At 37.9% G+C, this 17,031-nt stretch overlaps 2 protein-coding genes across 6 annotated transcripts in view; one reads left to right on the top strand and one right to left on the bottom strand.

Moving 5' to 3' along the window:
• Window positions 1–594, bottom strand: part of PARPBP (PARP1 binding protein) — a 54,256-nt gene extending 53,662 nt beyond the window's left edge. The window contains exon 1 of one of the 3 annotated variants that reach the window (XM_032207385.1): window positions 478–594. The gene's annotated coding sequence lies outside the window, so the exon portion shown is untranslated. The remainder of the gene's footprint in view (window positions 1–477) is intronic. The other 2 variants (XM_032207383.1, XM_032207386.1) reach the window with 2 other exon arrangements.
• Window positions 595–618: 24 nt separating this feature from the next.
• NUP37 (nucleoporin 37) lies at window positions 619–11,296 on the top strand. Of its 3 annotated transcripts, none has more exons than XM_032207388.1 (5): window positions 619–673; window positions 1,909–2,128; window positions 3,731–3,855; window positions 4,877–4,949; window positions 11,056–11,296. In XM_032207388.1, exons 2-5 carry the CDS (start codon window positions 1,973–1,975, stop codon window positions 11,176–11,178), a joined length of 477 nt encoding a protein of 158 aa, XP_032063279.1. In that variant the 5' UTR covers window positions 619–673; window positions 1,909–1,972; the 3' UTR covers window positions 11,179–11,296. The 3 variants fall into 3 exon arrangements, with proteins under 3 accessions (XP_032063279.1, XP_032063281.1, XP_032063280.1); XM_032207390.1 differs by lacking the exon at window positions 11,056–11,296 and adding an exon at window positions 8,649–8,754; XM_032207389.1 differs by lacking the exon at window positions 619–673 and adding an exon at window positions 1,199–1,219.
• The last annotated feature ends 5,735 nt before the right edge of the window (window positions 11,297–17,031 follow it).

Consider the following 17,031-nt stretch of genomic DNA (forward strand, 5'->3'; position numbering starts at 1 on the left):
TTACTTAAGTTATTAAAATAAGTTATTTAAGTTTTTAGCTATTCCTCCTTGTCTTATCATTACACTTCCTTGATGAAGAGTCCCTCCTTATCTTTCTTGCAGGCCCCCTCCAAGTAAGTGAATTCGCTTTACTTTATCCCATTTTACTTTGAAATGAACAAAAAACAGGAGTCATAGCAAACAAAACCGTTGGATAGGTACAAATCAGCCCAGGGCAAGCATAACAAACTCTCGATAAAGGGTTTCTGCCCCCTCACCCTCCTCAGTGAGGGAGGCTTCTGAGGAACAATACAAGTCATTGGGAGCCAGCACCCACCCTAACAACCCCAAAATAGCCCGCAGGACAAGCCCTGGACCCTATACCCGGTATTGCCACCACCGCCCGGGACCCACCCCAAACTCCGAGGGTCCCCCCCGCTCAGCTCCCCGGGCACAACACGAGGCCCCAGCGGGCTGAGGCTGCCCCCGCTCACCCACCTCCGGCCCTGGGGGGGGACCGGGGCTGCTGGCAGGGCTCCGGTGCGAGGCGGCTGCCGGCCCTTTCCGCCGATTTTAATTTAAATCCTCCGCTGCCGCCCAATTAGGGAGCGCAGGGCCGCTGCCCCGGAAGCATAGGAGGTGGCCCGGGGCTGGGAGGCGCTGCCGGGAGCCGCAGCCGTGCAGGGCCGGGGAGGTGCGTGGGGAGGGCTGGGGGGAGCCGCAGAGGGCTCAGGGCTTCCCCCCAGACCCGAGCAGGAGCGGGGGTTGGGTCCTTGCTGGTACCGTTGTGGGGCCGCACGGTGTGGGGTGGGCTCCTTTGGGGCAGCCGCTGGGCCCCCAAGGGGAAGGGAGGGAGCGGGGAGGCGAAGGGTGTGGGGAGGGGGGCCGGGTTGTCTCCCTGGTGCTGCCCCAAGGCATGGGGTCTGCCCTGGTGGGGAGCCTTCGAGGGGGCTAGGAGTTGTGTTTGGCCTTAGGAGCGTGGCAATGCGAGTTATGTGGCTAAGATACTTCTATCAACGTGGTGGTTTGTTGTGTTGGTTAATAAATACACGCTACAAACGTGGGGAGCCTCTTTGAGTCCCCGGTGATATCCCCATCAAACTGTGGTGGCTCCCAGGCGTGATGTTCAGCCTCGGTGCTGAGCCCTTCAGGTCATTAACGCAACAAAATATGACGAGGGTCTGAAGTTTAACGCTGTCTTTCCATGCTGCACGTGGAGAAAATTGTCATTTCTCAAAAGGTGTGCACTGATGTCAAATCTGGGATGATCCCAAAATCAGTTGTATATCTCAGCCTACTATGTGTAAGCACAGGAGTCTGATTTTCTTGAAAAGTGCTGGAATAGAGTAAAGCATTGATGTTTAGGTATGCTTTTGATCCAGTTGAAAATTAACTTTTTCTGTGCAAGTTCAGAGGCATAGAGGCACTGTCTGCAGTTGGGTTGGCTTATGTCATGAAACAAGTATTCTGCAAAATAGTGTTTGCATTTAGAGTTTGGTGGTTTTAATTCTGCTTTTAGTTAGATACCTATTGTCCTTTAAAGAGATATGCCAGGGAAGAGAATTTGATGGTAATAATACATAATTTGTTGTCATTTGGTTGAAATTTTTAAAATTACGTATGTGACTTTTCTGGTACGTAGAGTTACTTAATCCCATATCTTGATAGGTTGCCATCAGTAGCACAAAATCTGCAGTTGTTACTGATGTCTGTAGAAAAAGTTTTGAATGTCTGTTAGTGAATTAGGTCAGTTAGGTTAGTAAATCTCTTGATTGTTGGAATTACATGTTAAATCTGTATATAATGAACTTAAGTTGACCTTTTGTGTCCATAAATATGGTGTTACAAGAAATCTTGATTTGTTGCGCCACAAATACTTTTTCCTTTATGCAAATACATAATGCATGCTTTTTAATATTTTCCATATAGGAACATTGACCTTCATCCTGAAGAAGACATCACTTCCACGATCCTTTGACATAGTCCCGTGAAAATGAAGCAAGATTCTACTAGAAATGCTGCTTACACTGTGGACTGTGAAGATTATGTGCATGTGATAAAATTCAATCCATTTGATAGTGGAGATGCATGTTCCCTCATTGCATATGGTGGCAATAACTATGTAGTTATAGGGACATGTAGATTTCAGGTTAGTTTGTGTTTATTGCTTTTATTAGTTGCTTCGTGAAACTGACAGCATGTCTTCTGACAAAGACTAAAGTCACTTTTCTGCTTCTTTCCTTCCCCATTTTGCCAAGAAGTGTTTTACTCCTTTATTACATTAATGACTTTGGGATATTTGGTCTTAAAGAGAAAAAATGTATATATAAATACATATTGGTATTAGCATCCTGCTGGTGTAAAGTTCTTTTTGAGTAGGCTGCAATGAAAACAGGAGTGCTCTACTGGAAGAGTAATCTCAGTTCAGTATTTCTTGCAAATGTTTGTGACTACTACCTGGGAACTTAAGCAGGTAGCTTTGGAAATATGTAACTTAACGTTTGCTGTACGGTGTTTTATTTTTTTTTAAGGCTTTCAGGTAGCTATCAAAGCAGCAAAGATTTCAAATACCTGGAATAGAAAGGAATAATTAAAATTTCCAAAGTAAGCTTAGAGACATTTCTTTCAGGGAAGGACAGTGGCAAATAATTACTTAATATACATCTGCTTTCTAGGTTGTTTTTTTTTTTTACGTCTCTCTCACAGACTGTTAGAAACAGTAAAATATGTTTTTTCACCTTGACATTATTTCCAGTCATCATATCATGAAAGTTTTTAAAAAGTAAAATAGCATACTGTATATTTTTATATGTAATACTTTTTTTTTTTTTTTTAACGAGGCAGTTTTTTTTTTTCCCGTGGATGCTTGAAAATCAATAGTAGAACACCTTTATCTTTGGAATCTGTTTTTACTTTTTTTTTCTTGAGCTCACTTTTCTGTTACATGGTACTATTTTTACACTTTACTATCTGATATAGAAAACAGTATAACTGGTCTTTATTATTCCCCAAAGTCTTACTGTTGGAAATTTTCTGAAAATCACGTAGGTCCTTCCTAGCTTCTACATTATGCAGAGTGTATACAGAGAGATTTTTTTCCTTAAAGCAGAATTGTGCCATAGAGAACATTTTGTCAAAATAGCCTTCAGTTATTTTGAGGTACTATGCTGGATCTTTTGAGAACTTTTTGGAGATCAGTTGATTCATTAAGTCCACAATCCCAGCAATTGTTTCATCTTTGCCACCATCCAGTTCCCTCACCATTGGGAAGAATAGCCAAGGTCGTAATTTTGGTCATGTTAAATGATGAAGGGTACCTTTCTACCTGCTGCTGTTCTTCCAGAACAACCAGGTTGTTCTAGCATTTTTCCATAAAATAAAAACAACTGGGAGAGAAGATAGCCTACATGGCCTCCTTGCTTTTGTTCCCATTATTTCGCATTTCAGTGTGTGCTTATCATGCTGTTGTCAGTGGTTCTGATTGTATCTATGCCGATATTGCTTGTGCAAAGAATGGGCTCAGCATGTTCGTCTTGCAAATCTTTTTGTGCAATGTAGTTTTGGTTTTGTGCTATGTTGACTTTGGTCTGAAACTGCAATCATTTCATGGATTTTTAATTACTTACATATTTCAAGTAAATACTTTCTTTATTGCAGCAGATACATCTAACTTTCAACTTCATATCAATCTGACTTGTTAGAAGTCATCAACCTTCTTATTCTGAATTAGCTAACTACAGTATTTCTGTAGGAAGAGGATGCAGAAGTGGAAGGCATGCAATATAAGACACTACGAACATTTCATCATGGAATCAGAGTTGATGCCATAGCATGGAGTCCAGAAACTAGACTTGATGCTTTACCTCCCCAGATAAGGTATTTTGAATAAATTACTATAATCAATCCTTGTCTCATATCTGTTTTCTCTAAGTCCTTAATATTGAACTAACTTTAATGCTTACAGCTGAAATCTAACTCTGAAGAAATTGCTGTTGGAAGTCTATGAACACCATTGGAACAACAGTGTCATTCTTAGTCATCCTTATATATTTTTTTCTGCTTCCTGAGCCCCTTACTCTTTCCTCACCACAGTGGATTCACAGTAGATACTAGATCTTTTAATTTTAATTGATCTGCAACCTAGTTAGTGTTTTTGTTGTATGTATCTGTATAATGTGTATGTATCTTTGTAAGAATGATACTAGTATCGTGGCCTGCTTTGTAAAATTACATATGATGTTCTTCATAGTTTGGGCTATGATTAGGAGTAAGTCGGATGCTATTTGTGAGACCTGTCAAGCTGCAAGTCTAGAAAAATGGTCAATTATTAAATATACACATAACATGAATTCAGATGTTCTCAATTGCTTGTAAGCCTCTTCAAAACTATACTGTTTGCTTACTGCTACATATTTTTAGTCTTTTGTTTAAAATAAGTTGGAGACTGGTTAATAAATTGATCCCTAGGTAATTTAAAACACTGATCATGAGGGTTCTGTTTTTTCTATCAGCCACTTCCTCCAAGGTAAATTCTGTGGCAGTTATGAGAGATTTCAGGTAATTCATAGTTGATTCAGATTTAGCTTTGTAAAATGTTTTGTATTACTTTCCATTAAAAAGTGTTCTTGGCACTTGATACACCATATTTTATAGGCAAGTTCCAATTATAGCTCTGAATGCTTGATGCTAAAGCAGAAAAATTAGAATATACGTTTGATTGAAAATCGAAATTTCCTTTTGCACGTCATTTTGCAGGTTTAAAATGGGGTGAAACTCTTGGTTGATCTGGTTTGGTTTGTTGTTTTATTTGTTTATTTAAAAAAAATAAAATAAAAAAAAAAATCAGCCATTACAGTGCTACCTGACAGAAGGGCTTTTCTTTTTCTGTTGAGTGCAGGTTTTGTACAGCAGCTCCTGATAGGAAGTTAAGGCTATTTACTTCAGACCTGCAGGACAAGAATGAATATAAGGTAAGGGTAACTGAGCTGATTTTGAATATTTCTTTAGTCTCTAGTGGAGTCTAATCTTTCACTGACCTTGTGCTTCACTTTTCTTAATGTACAGTATGATGTAGAACACTAAACTCTGGCAGACCCATCATCTCTAGCAAAGATCAGTGTATTGAATATACCTTTATATCTTTAAAGTGGGCATAACTGATTATCAGCTATATTATATTTTGATTTTAAAGTATTTATGTAACAGCCAAATTGACAAAAAGTAAGTAGAGGTTTATTTGTGGTCTAAAACATGGTCTAAAAATATTCTACAGGTGAATTTGAAGTACTGTGTTGGAAAAGGTTCCTTTACATAGAGACCTGTAAAATATTATGTGGTATTGTTTATTAGACTTGTCTATATGGGGAGCAAATTTAATGATCTGTCTCTTTCCTTGGGGAACAGGAAAGTTGCAATGAAACCATTTCATACAGTAGAAGATTTAAAGAAAGAATACTGAATTTTTTACGTAACTGCAGACAGTTATATAAAACATGGCCATGGGCCAGCGCTTGTTTATGTCTAAAATAAAAAGAAAGGGAATGACTCCTTCAAATACATTTTCGCTTCCTCTTCTTTCAGTGTAGTGTTCTTTCACCAGTGATGTAAGAGGTGTCGGGTCTAAGAGATTTCTTTTGTTTGTAAGACATTCTTGTCTTTGTAACTCCTATGTCACTTGGGTATGTACGTATTCTTCAAAATTTTGCCTTTGAAACAATACCCCAGTCCAAATATTAATATTAATTAGATGTTCGTTTGAATTTGTTTTGTTGAGGTTTCAGACAAGAACAAACAAAGCTAATCAGTGCTGAAAAATCAGGGGTGAGGGTTCCTTCTTCAGTGCTTTGGAATATGATAATGCCTCTGAGAGTTGTGTATTCAATATGAAGGGGAAAAGAACTGACTTTCCTTTGTGGTTTGGCAGTATGTATTAGTAAGACAATATTTGTCATACAGAAAGTAAATTAATTGCAGATGTCACTCTTGGTCAAATAATAATGGAGTAAAATAAAGCTATATATAAGTAAAAATGGACATTACTAAAAAATAAAAAGTATTTCAGTTTCAGAAAAGATGTTCTATGTTACTTCATGCATGCACCTTCCCATTTTTTCTTTCCTTCATGCTTGGTCCATCACCTTGTATGGCCTTGTCAGCCAGGAAGTAGGATAACTGACACAGTTGCAAACAGCTTGGCTGGCACTTCTAGCAAAATATTTCTAGAAATTGTTAATGTTGTTTGCTTGTAAGTTGATGTGTGTCACTCCTTACCAAAGTTACCATTTTATATAATATCTGCCAGTTTTGTGATATTGTAGACAAGCAGCTTTGATGGTGTGAGTTAATCTTTCAACTTTTTTAGCAGAGTATAAAGTTACTTTACTCATTATGTATGTCTGTTTTAATTTGAGAAATTTATAGAATTGTCTGTAAGCACGCGGAAGAAAGAGAATAGGTAGACTCATTAATAACAGTATAGACAATGGAATGGTTAATCAGTGGAAATAATCAAACACATAGAAGAACCTGGTACTACAGGCTCTAAATTCAGCTGTCTAGTCTCTCTCTCTTTTTTTTTTTTTTTTGGATTAACAATGGGCCTGGTGGACTGTCTGCTAAAATCAGTGACAAGTCTCTTAATTTCAGCATGGGTCAAGGCATGAATAAGTGTTTTTTTCCTTGTGCAATGAATATGAAATCTTTAATTACTGGGTGTTAATGACCAACAAATTTTTGTGGTTTTGCCAAAAATTTTGAAAAAGTGACAGCTGTGGTAGTTCATAGCCTTCATACCTCTTTTTGTCTCCTGTCTCTTATCATCTGGTCTTTAGCAGAAGGTGTTCTTTTATACATTCCGGAGCAGCCTTCATGTCTATACTAGCTTTCAGACTGTTGCACATTGATTGAGGGCTCCTTCTAGACTAACGCTAGGAATTCTCAATGGGATGTGTTGTTTTCCTCAATAGGAACCCATTGCTTCCAGTTAAATAAATACGTATGATAAATATTCAGCCTTACAACTTCACACAAACGCATTTTTGATAACTTATGAACTTAAACTTTTTTTAAAAAGAAGTTTAAATAAGCAAGTTTATTCTAATGAAGAATTATATTAAGCTGTTTATTGCTGAATTATAATAAGATTACAAAAAAACACACTTAAAACAATCATTTTGAATATACCTGATGAGACAGTTATTTTGTAGTTTACTGTCAATGCATGATCAATATTAAAACCAGAGAAGCAAAGGAGGCAATGCAGTAGCACAGTCTGTGCTACTATTCTATTCTATTCTGAAAAAATGCTGTTTTTTCAAAATAGAATTTCTGTGATGGGTTACTGTTTTTCCCAGGTCTAATAAGATTTTTTTTCTGGTATGTGACCAATACAAATGAAACTTTAAAACATGTATTTCTAATTTAGCAGAATATATTACACAGTAGCTTTGTCTGGGTGCCTACAAATAAATTTTAAATGCCACACTTATATTTCTATTAAGATAGCAATTATTTTTTGTACAAAAAGATTCTTTGAGGAACTGATTCTTCTACCCTTAGGACTTCTTTCTAACACAAACTGTGCTGACCTGCAGTTACAAGCTTCTACTGCAAAAGTATGTCAATTACGTAACACATCTGAAAAAAAAATTATGATAAGTCTTGACTGTAATGATCACAGAGGATGTATTAATACAAGAGGTGTTACGACTACGTGGCCAGATGAAGCTACAATAGATGGTTTATTTTTGACGCAACAGAATACTGAAGACCATTTGGGGCTTATGCTATGCAAATGAGAAGTTTGGGCCTCAGTTTAGCAATGAAGTTATTAGCTCTGTTTATGCCAATTTCACCACTGGAACTTAGTCTAAGAACTTCGTCAAGGGTATACTGAGACTGAGGAAGAAGTAAAAATTCCTGTTTTTACTGGATCGGGCTTGGTCTAATGCTTAAAATGATCAGAAAACAGCTTAAAATGTGGATTATTTCCTAATAGTGAGAATCTCATTAGTGAAAAGGAATAGTGTGCTTTTATTGGGGGATTGGACTAGATGATCTTCCAAGGTCCCTTCCAATCCCAAACATTATGTGATTCTTTGATTGGTAAAAATGTCTTTAAGAGCACGTTCCAGGCTCTTGTTTGTTTGTTTTGTTTTTGTTTGTTTGTTTTTTGCTTTTGTGTGTGTGTTTTTGTTGTTGCTTTGACAAAAAGTGGAGAAAATACTTTCTCCAAGTAGTCATCATAATTTCTTACACTTGGATGATCATTGAGCTATATACGTCTTGTGATTGGAAAAAAAAAAAACACCTAACTCATCTAAAGTATTTGGAAATCTCAGAGGTTCACAAATATTCTATGAGCTATGCCAAGTTAATTGTAAACAGTTTGATAGAATGGTTTCTTAGTATTAGTCAATCAAAACCTCAGAAAAACTATTTCATGAACCTAAGGTTGAATACATAATGAACACATGGAAGACTTTGATCCATTGTACAGTGCACACTTTACACATGAGGTTTTCAAGGGAGGTACAAAATGTGCAAAAAAGCTGAGGGAAGTATGTCATTACAGTCAAAATGTAATCTCTGAACATTTTCTTTTATATTAAACAATTAGTATGTGTTGCTTCTGGAGGGATAGACAGAGTAATCTTACTCTGATTTCCCAGTGGAAAAACTGTCTTGATGTAATTATCAACAAGGAACTTCAAGCATACTGAGTTTTCCATTACTTTGTCAACACAACTAACCCAAAATTTATGGGCTGGATCAAGCCCAGAACAACAAACAAAAGGTAAAGTACGGTTGATGGATCTTCATGAAGTCTTTTCTTGTTCTGAGGTTTTCATTTGGAAATGAATTGTGGCTTTCTTCTCCTGCTTCAAATTTTGTTTAATAAAAAGCATATTTCATCAAAACTATGTATGTAAAATGAGGCAGGATATTTGAATTCTGCATGCTGAAAATTTTCAAAAGACTTGCATTTCTGTCTAAATAGTTTAGCATCATCTTAGGATGTATTAGTTCTAGTAAAATCCACAAGGTTTCATTGAAATTATGGGCTGTTGGGGGAAAAAAAATAAGTTGGCTGCTGAAAATGGTTCTGTATTGAACTGATGTATTGAACATTCATAACTTTTTAGAGGGGCAGCTTCATTATTATGCATGGTTTACAGATTTATTTTTTTTCTTTTTGATCAGTTGCATAGCTCATTCTGAGGAACAAACACAGAGAACAGTATTTTGTTCTTTCAGAAAGCTGAGAAGTGATTGTTTTCATTCGACCTGGTTTTTCCTTGCCATCTCTTCATGTCATGCCATTATCCAGTGGATATTTCTGTGTCCTTTTTATGATACTTTGGGCAAAACAATAGCAGCTATGCCTAGTGACTTACTCAGTGAGAGTAAAGAGGATGAAACAGTAATAGATCCAACATCTGCATGTGGGCTTCAAATAATTGAGTTCAAATTTTAAGTGATTTAAGTAATTATAATTGATTTTTTTGGCATAAAGACCATAGTGAGAGAAAACACACACGAATCCTCAGATTGAACAAACTCTGATACTTAACTAGCTGCAGATTTTCTAATGAGATCAGAGATGATGTACTCATACCTAACAACCATGTGAATGAATTTGAGTCATAGCATCATAGAATGGCCTGGATTGAAAAGGACCTTAAAGATCATCTAGTTTCAACCCCCCTGCCCTGGGCAGGGTTGAAAAAGTATTTCAGCAGGGTTGAAAGTACTTCAGACTCAGCCTAAATGAGATGAGTTTTGCCTGCTTGCTTAATGCTGAATCTGTATTTGATCTTTAATTTAGATGTTTGAAGATATTGTAAAGCTTAAAAGATTACTTATATCTGTAGATAAGTACAAAACACTTAACAGAATTGAGAAGAAAATGGTGTTGTGATTTTATGGCTAAGACAGTTGAAAAGCCTTCCGAATATGTAAAAAATATCCTTTTAACTTTTACTAAGAACTGTGATTCTGCTTCTCATTCAGAGAAGCTATGTTACTAAGTTGGATTTCATTATAGATAAATTATTCTCAGTACTTTGAAATAAAATGTCATGATTAATAAATTTCAGCTGAGGACAATTACATAGTAATAGTTTCCTTTGAAATGACTTCATGCTTTCTGATACAACTGTGAATGTTTGCTTTTGACTGGTAGTTCATATGTACATTCACACCATAGGTAATTATGTCCTATTATTTGAAAATGGATGATCTATTACTTTCACAGTAACAGTGTGCACTATACCCAATTTTCCTTACTCTTCAGTACAAGAAAGCAAAGAGCATAAAGTACTGTGTCAGTTTCTCTCAAATGTTTAACAGAAACTGTGATTAATGGCTGCGATATTGTGTGGCCTGCTTGTTTTTCATGTGCTGTTGTTCCTCACTTGTAGTTTTCATGAAGCCTTCAGCATGCATTGTTAATTGTTTCATTGAGACTTTTTTCACTTTTTATTCTAAAGGTAGCCTTTTGGTCCTTTGCCATCTCTGGTGGATATCTGCTCTTGAGGAATTTATGTATTGACTGCTTGGGAAAGGGAATATACTGGACAAGTGATTGGCTTTTTGCTCCTTCAGGAAAAAACCCTCCTGCTGCTTGCAGGAATTCCAATTAAAAACTCTTGTTTAGAGATAAGAGTTACTTATGAATAATTGGAGTTCTTTAAAATATATAAATTATGTGTACATTCACTTCCTGCTGATTTTCCTCTTTCTTTCTGAGATTTATTATCTTCTACCTCCAAAATTCAGTGGTTGAAAAAGAATAAGAAGTTCTGGTCTGATCCACTTACCAGAGCATCAAGCTGACCTCTGCGGTAACGACAAGGAGCAGTGGTGTTCTGTTCTCCTACAGTGTAAATATACACAAGCATTAGAGGTTTTAAATATCTCCAGTTTTACTAATGAATATTTTTCCCTTCCATGTAGAAATTATAACTTTATTTTACACTCAAATCTTTCATTGTCTGGATCTGTTGAATATATTGTTGACTAATGGTGGAACAGTCTGCTCAAAGTTAAAAATATTTCTTTTTTTCTGGTTGACAGATGTTTCATGGCCACTCAGATTACATTAATGATCTGGTGTTTTCTCCCAAAGAAGGTCAAGAATTTGCAAGTGTAAGTGATGATCACACTTGCAGGTATGCATTTTGCTCAAAATATCATTGAAATAATAGTTTGGCTTTTTCTGTGTGTGTATATGCTTCCTTACTTATTTTTAGTAGGTCTTCATTTTGAAAGGGAAGATTAGTCATGTGAACTGGGTTGTGGGGGGTTGTGTTTTGCTTTTTTTTGTGTGTGTGTGTGTGTGTGTGTGTTTTTCTTGTTGTTTGTGGGGTTGGTTTTTTTTGTTTTTTTTTTTTTTCTTTGTTTTTCAAAGCTATCTGGTTTTGAACTTCCTAGATGAATGAGAAGAAAAATGTTCTGCCTTGGTATTATGGAGAAGATTATTCTGGGAGTTATTGAAAAACACATGAAAGATGGTGCGGTTATTGGTGATGGCCAGCACAAGTTGATGAGGGAGAATGTTCTGTTCAGTGAACTGAATTTCCTATTGTGACAAGGTCACTCATCTAGCTGACCAAGGAAAACCAGTAGATGTGATGTTTTCGTATTTCAGCAAAGTTTTCACTACTGTTTCTTTCAGTATCCTTCTGAACAAAATGCCCAGCATACAGCTAGACAAAACCATAATGCGATGGGTGAACAGCTGGCTGAATGTCCTGCTAAAAGGGTTAAAGTAAGTGGGGTTACATCAGGCTGGCTGGAGGCCAGTCACTAGTGGGGTTCCACAAAGCTTCAGTCAAGGGCCAGTTCTCTTCAATGTTTTCATAAATGATCTGGATGCAAGACTCAAATGCGCACTAAGTTTGCAGGTCATACTAAATAAGGAGAAGCTCTTGACTCCGTCAAGGGTAAAGAGGCCTTGCAAAGAGATCTTGTCAAACGAGAGGGCTGAGCAATCACCAACAATATGAAGTTTACAAGAGCAAGTGCCGGATTCTGCACCTGGGAAGGGACAACCTTGGATGTATGTACAGACTGGGGGACAAAAGGCTGAAGGGCAGCTCTGCAGAAAGGAATTTGGTAAATGGCAGGGAGGGCCAAGCACATCCTGAGGTGCATCAGGCACAGCACTGCTAGCTAGTCAAGGGAAGTGATTGTGCTGCTCTACTCTGCACTGATGCAGCATCACGTTCAGTATACTGTGTGCAATTTTGGACACCATAGTATAAGAGTCATACAACTGTTAGAGAGTATCCAAAGGAAGGCTACAAAGATGGTGAAGCGTCCAGAGGGCAAGACAGGAGGAACGGCTGAGGTCCCTTGGTTTGTTCAGCCCCGAGCAGAGCAGGCTGAGGGGAGGCCTCATGGCGGCCTGCAGCTCCCTCACGAGGGGAGCAGAGGGGCAGGCGCTGAGCTCTGCTCTCTGGGGACAGCGACAGGACCTGAGGGAACGGCATGGAGCTGAGACAGGGGAGGGTCAGGCTGGGGGTTAGGGAAAGGTTCTGCACCCAGAGGGTGGTCGGGCACTCGGACAGGCTCTTCAAGGCAGTGGTCATGGCACCAAGCTTGCTGGAGATCAAATGTTTGGATAATGCTCTCAGACACATGGTCTGATTTTTACATAGTTCTTTGTGGAGCCAGGAATTAGTTTCGATGATCCTTGTGGGTTTCTTCCAACTCAAGATATTCTATGATTATGTACACTGTCAATTTCCTCAGGTGGGACAGAAATAATAAAAAAAAAAAGATCTCCAAGAATAGGAGACATAAGACATGATGTACAGCTCTGAGCTGTACAGACTCTGTCCATCCATTCTATCTTCAGATGAGTCAAGTTTAAAACCAGTATACTCATGTGAAATTGTTTGCTTACCTGAACTTATTAGCCTTACTGGGAGATGCAATTATATAGCCTAAGGACAGTATCATACTGACACAGTGATACTGGCAGCTCATAATACCATGATCATAGCCATTCCAAAATGATATATGTAAGTGTTTGCAGCGGGAAATAAAAGGCAAACACAAATCACAATCATTAAGGTTGAAAAAGACCTCCAAGATCATCTGGTCCGACCATCCCCCTACCACCAATATCACCCACTAAACCATGTCCCTAACCACCACGTCTAATAGGTCCTTGAACACCCCCAGGGACGATGACACCACCACCTCCCTAGGCAACCCATTCCAATGCCTGACTGCTCTTTCTGAGAAGAAATGTTTCCTAATTTCCAACCTGAACCTCCATGGCACAATTTGAAGCCATTCTCTCTGATCCTATCACTACTAATCTGAGAGAAGAGGCCAACCCCCAGCTCCCCACACCTTCCTTTCAGGTAGTTGCAGAGAGCAATATGGTCTGCCCTTAGCCTCCTCTTTTCCAGACTAAACAACCCCAGTTACCTCAGCCGCTGCTCGTAGTACTTGTATTCCAGGCCCTTCACCAGCTTAGTATGCTAAAAAGCACTGTTTTGTAGTGCACAAGTTTGTTTTTCCTTGGCAAAATGTCCCCCATCTTACACTCCTAATAGTGCTTGTGAATCTATAAAGCTGTTGGTCTTCATCCTTACAGTGCAGCTCACAGCTGGAGAAGGCAGCACGGCAGCTGTGCAGGCTTAGCAAGCCATTGCAATAGGGGAAGAGGCTTATGAGAAAGCATCATCATTGACTTTTCTTGGTATAATTGTGATAGCCTAAAATTTGTCTCAGTTAAGGAACTGTTTTAGTTTTTCTCTGATTATATGAATTATATATTTGCTCTTTGAAGTTATGACCATATTGATTGCTATATACATGACCATTTAATGTTCAGGGGAAGAAAAAAAGTGCTATAAAAACAAAGGAAATGATCTTGTGTTTGAAGCAATCTGCTACCTGGTAAGAGAGAAAGAAATAGCTGTTAGGATGATTATTCTGTGTATGAGATTTTGTAAAGGGCAGAACATCAACTGGTGTAAATCAGTCTAGTAGCATTAATAGAGCTACTCTGTCTTACGTGAATTGAAAATCTAAAACGCCTGTGATTTTTCAAAACCCCTAGGGAACTCAAAAATAGTACTTTAACCAGCAGGCAGATTTTCCACAGCTGCCCTGTCTCTATTTCCAACAAAATCATTAGGAATAAGTAGTAAAAATATGTATGACTTATTCCTAGCTTGTTCCAATTTATTCTCTATTCTTGATTTTTTTTTTTATTAGATCTAAACTAATGTTGGGTTTATTCAGCAAAGAGGTATTTGAATATGTGGCATGTTTTGTTTATTTTTTGAAATGCTCAGTGTTTCTGAGATAAGAGGACTGTTTTAAAACCAATGGTCTGATACTAAAGGAGAAGGAAATACAAATGATTTAATTAGTGTATGCTATCAGGAGTTAATAACGGAAGGACAGTTATGCAGTAAACCATAAAATCTATGGTTCAAAGCCACGTGAAGTAAGCAGGATTTTTTTTGGCTGAGTTCTTATTTTTTCCATTTATGCATGTGGAGCATGAAGATTTTTTTTTACTGAACTTAAAGGTTAAACTTTCAAAAGTAATGGAAAATGCATTCCCTCAGACTTACCAAAATCATTCCTTACTTACTGTGTAATTTGCTTCAGCAGTAATGTAAGAAGAGGAATAATTTTTCTGTCTGTACTCAGTTTCTACTCAGAAATTTTTCTCAGGATACATCATCTGTTAATACCTTTGGAATGAAGTAGTAGAACAATTAGCACAAGAACAAGGAGTTTCAAGTGTGTCAGAGTTGTTCTGTTAGAGTTCCACCTCTGTGTCTTGATATAATTAACACTGTGCCTCAGTATGTATATCATACAGAGCGACAAACAAGTTCTTCCCTCCTCTTCACTCCGGTAAGTTTAGCAGAGATTCATAAGGAGCACAAGTTTTCAATTTTCATGCATTAAACAATCTTGCCACAAGCTGCTGCAACAGTTACATCTCATGGCTGGCTTTGGTCTTTTGTTGTTGTTGTTGGAAGACAATGTTAAGTCAGATACCAGTTGAGAAGAGGCTGTGGTGATGCCTTCAGCGTTCTTACCTCTAAACAGTTAGTTCAGGAGTTCTTGTTGCTTTTACATGTAGATTTCTTGGTCTTGTTGGTCTCACAAGACCAGCTGCAAAGTAGAACTGATTATTTGAGACTGTTTAAAAATACTCGAGCATCAAAATAATTGCAGTTGTCTTCTGTGCCATGTAGTCGTAAATTGAAGGGCATTCATTGACAAGAGGTGTTGGTTTATAAATCTGATGTACACTTGAAAATTATCATGATTCTCTGCACTGACAATCTCAAAACTAATATAACCTTAGAAAGTATCTTTTTTTTTTTTTGAAAGAATACACCTTTGCAATATTCATAAACCCCACCATGTTACAGTTATTCACAACTGTATGTATATACAAGATCAAAATTCCCACAGCTGTAAAAATTACAAAATAAATAAATAAATAAAAGATTAGAACTTGCAAAAAAGTTGATTGAAAAATTCAAACCCTGTGTTCTGTGTATTGTGCATTACCTTCCCAAGGATGGCTAGATTCCAAGATGGATGAAGCAGTTCACAAACCTATGGTTTACTTATGTCTTTGGCAGGCTATTGCAAATTTCAAATTTTGCTTATTCTATATTTTAAAGTATAATATAGAGTAAACTAATGAAGAACTTGCGGGATATTTTCCTGTATTTCACTTTTTTAAGCATTTCATAATTGTTTTACTCTTTCATTAAGAACAGAAAAAATAAATTTTTAAAATTTGATCGCAAAATTGTAAAGAAAATAGTTAAAAATGCTGGTAGAGGAAATAGCTAAAATAACTACTGTTAAATTATTAATTGCAGTAAAGAAAAATGTGAATCAGTTTTATCGATGAGTCATATGTGTTAATGTGGAGCACAGTTAAAGTAAAATATAAATAAAGAATCATAGAATAGCTCGGATTGGAAGGGAACACCAGCTAACTCCAACATTTCTTCCATGGGCAAGGAAGCCACCCCACCATATCAGGTTGCCAAGGACCTCATTCAACCTGGCCTTGAACAGCTGCAGGGATGGGGCATCCACAGCTTCTCTGGACAGCCTTTTCCAGTGCCTCACCACCCCGAGTGAAGAATTGTCTGACTGAGCAAAAAATTGCTCTCCATCTTTTTTATGCGCCCCCTTTAAGTATTGAAAAATTGCAATGAGGTCACCCCAGAGCTCTTTCAGCCTGTCTTCGTAGGAGAGGCGCTCCAGCCCTCTGATCAACTTCATGGCCCTCCTATGGACCCATTCACACAGACCCACATCCTTCTTGTGCTGGGGGCTCCAAACTTGGACACAGTGCTCCAGGTAGCATCTCTCAAGGGCAGAGTAGAGGGGGACAATCACCTCCCTTGGCCTGCTTTGATACAGCCCAGGATACGGTTGGCCTTCTGGGCTGCAAGCACGTGCTGCTGGCTCATGTTGAGCTTTTCATCCACCCCCATGTCCTTCTCTGCAGGGCTGCTCTCACTGAGTTCTTCTCCCAGTCTGTACTTATGTCTGGGATTACCCTGACCCAGGTGCAGCACCTTGCACTTGGACTTAGGTTCACATGGGCCCACTTTGCAAGCTTGTTCAGGTATCCAGGCTTGTCAGTCACTGTCAATTCCAGTTTTTGTTGCACATACCACAAATATCAGTCCATCAGGAGGTTAGTTTTAGTCTCTATACAGAGATTCCTGGGGAAAGGTTTGATATCACTGGAAAATAAATATAACTAAAGTCACAAAGTTTATTATATTGCTTGTAGTTTAGTTGTTTAGTTTTGTTTCATTTTTCTACCTACAGCGTGTTTGTTTACATGGTACTCTTATGTCTTAGTTATTTTGCATGGGTATTTCACTAGACAGTAGACAAGAAAAGTCAGTGATAAATTATTTTTTGTTGGTTTTATTGGTTGATTGGTGTTTTTTCTTTATTTTTTTTTTTTTTTAATGTTTTCAGTGCTTGTTGCATTTGTGTCTTGTTAGACCAATTCAGTCTCTGGCC

Source organism: Aythya fuligula, chromosome 1, assembly GCF_009819795.1.
Source record: "Aythya fuligula isolate bAytFul2 chromosome 1, bAytFul2.pri, whole genome shotgun sequence".
Lineage (NCBI taxonomy): Eukaryota > Metazoa > Chordata > Aves > Anseriformes > Anatidae > Aythya > Aythya fuligula.

Excerpts from the sequence above, each read along its gene's own strand:
- NUP37 (XM_032207388.1), top strand. The coding sequence starts at position 1,973 with ATGAAGCAAGATTCTACTAGAAATGCTGCTTACACTGTGGACTGTGAA. Across the intron at positions 2,129-3,730 it reads TAGGGACATGTAGATTTCAG|GAAGAGGATGCAGAAGTGGA; the intron begins GTTAGTTTGTGT and ends GTATTTCTGTAG. Across the intron at positions 3,856-4,876 it reads GCTTTACCTCCCCAGATAAG|GTTTTGTACAGCAGCTCCTG; the intron begins GTATTTTGAATA and ends TGTTGAGTGCAG.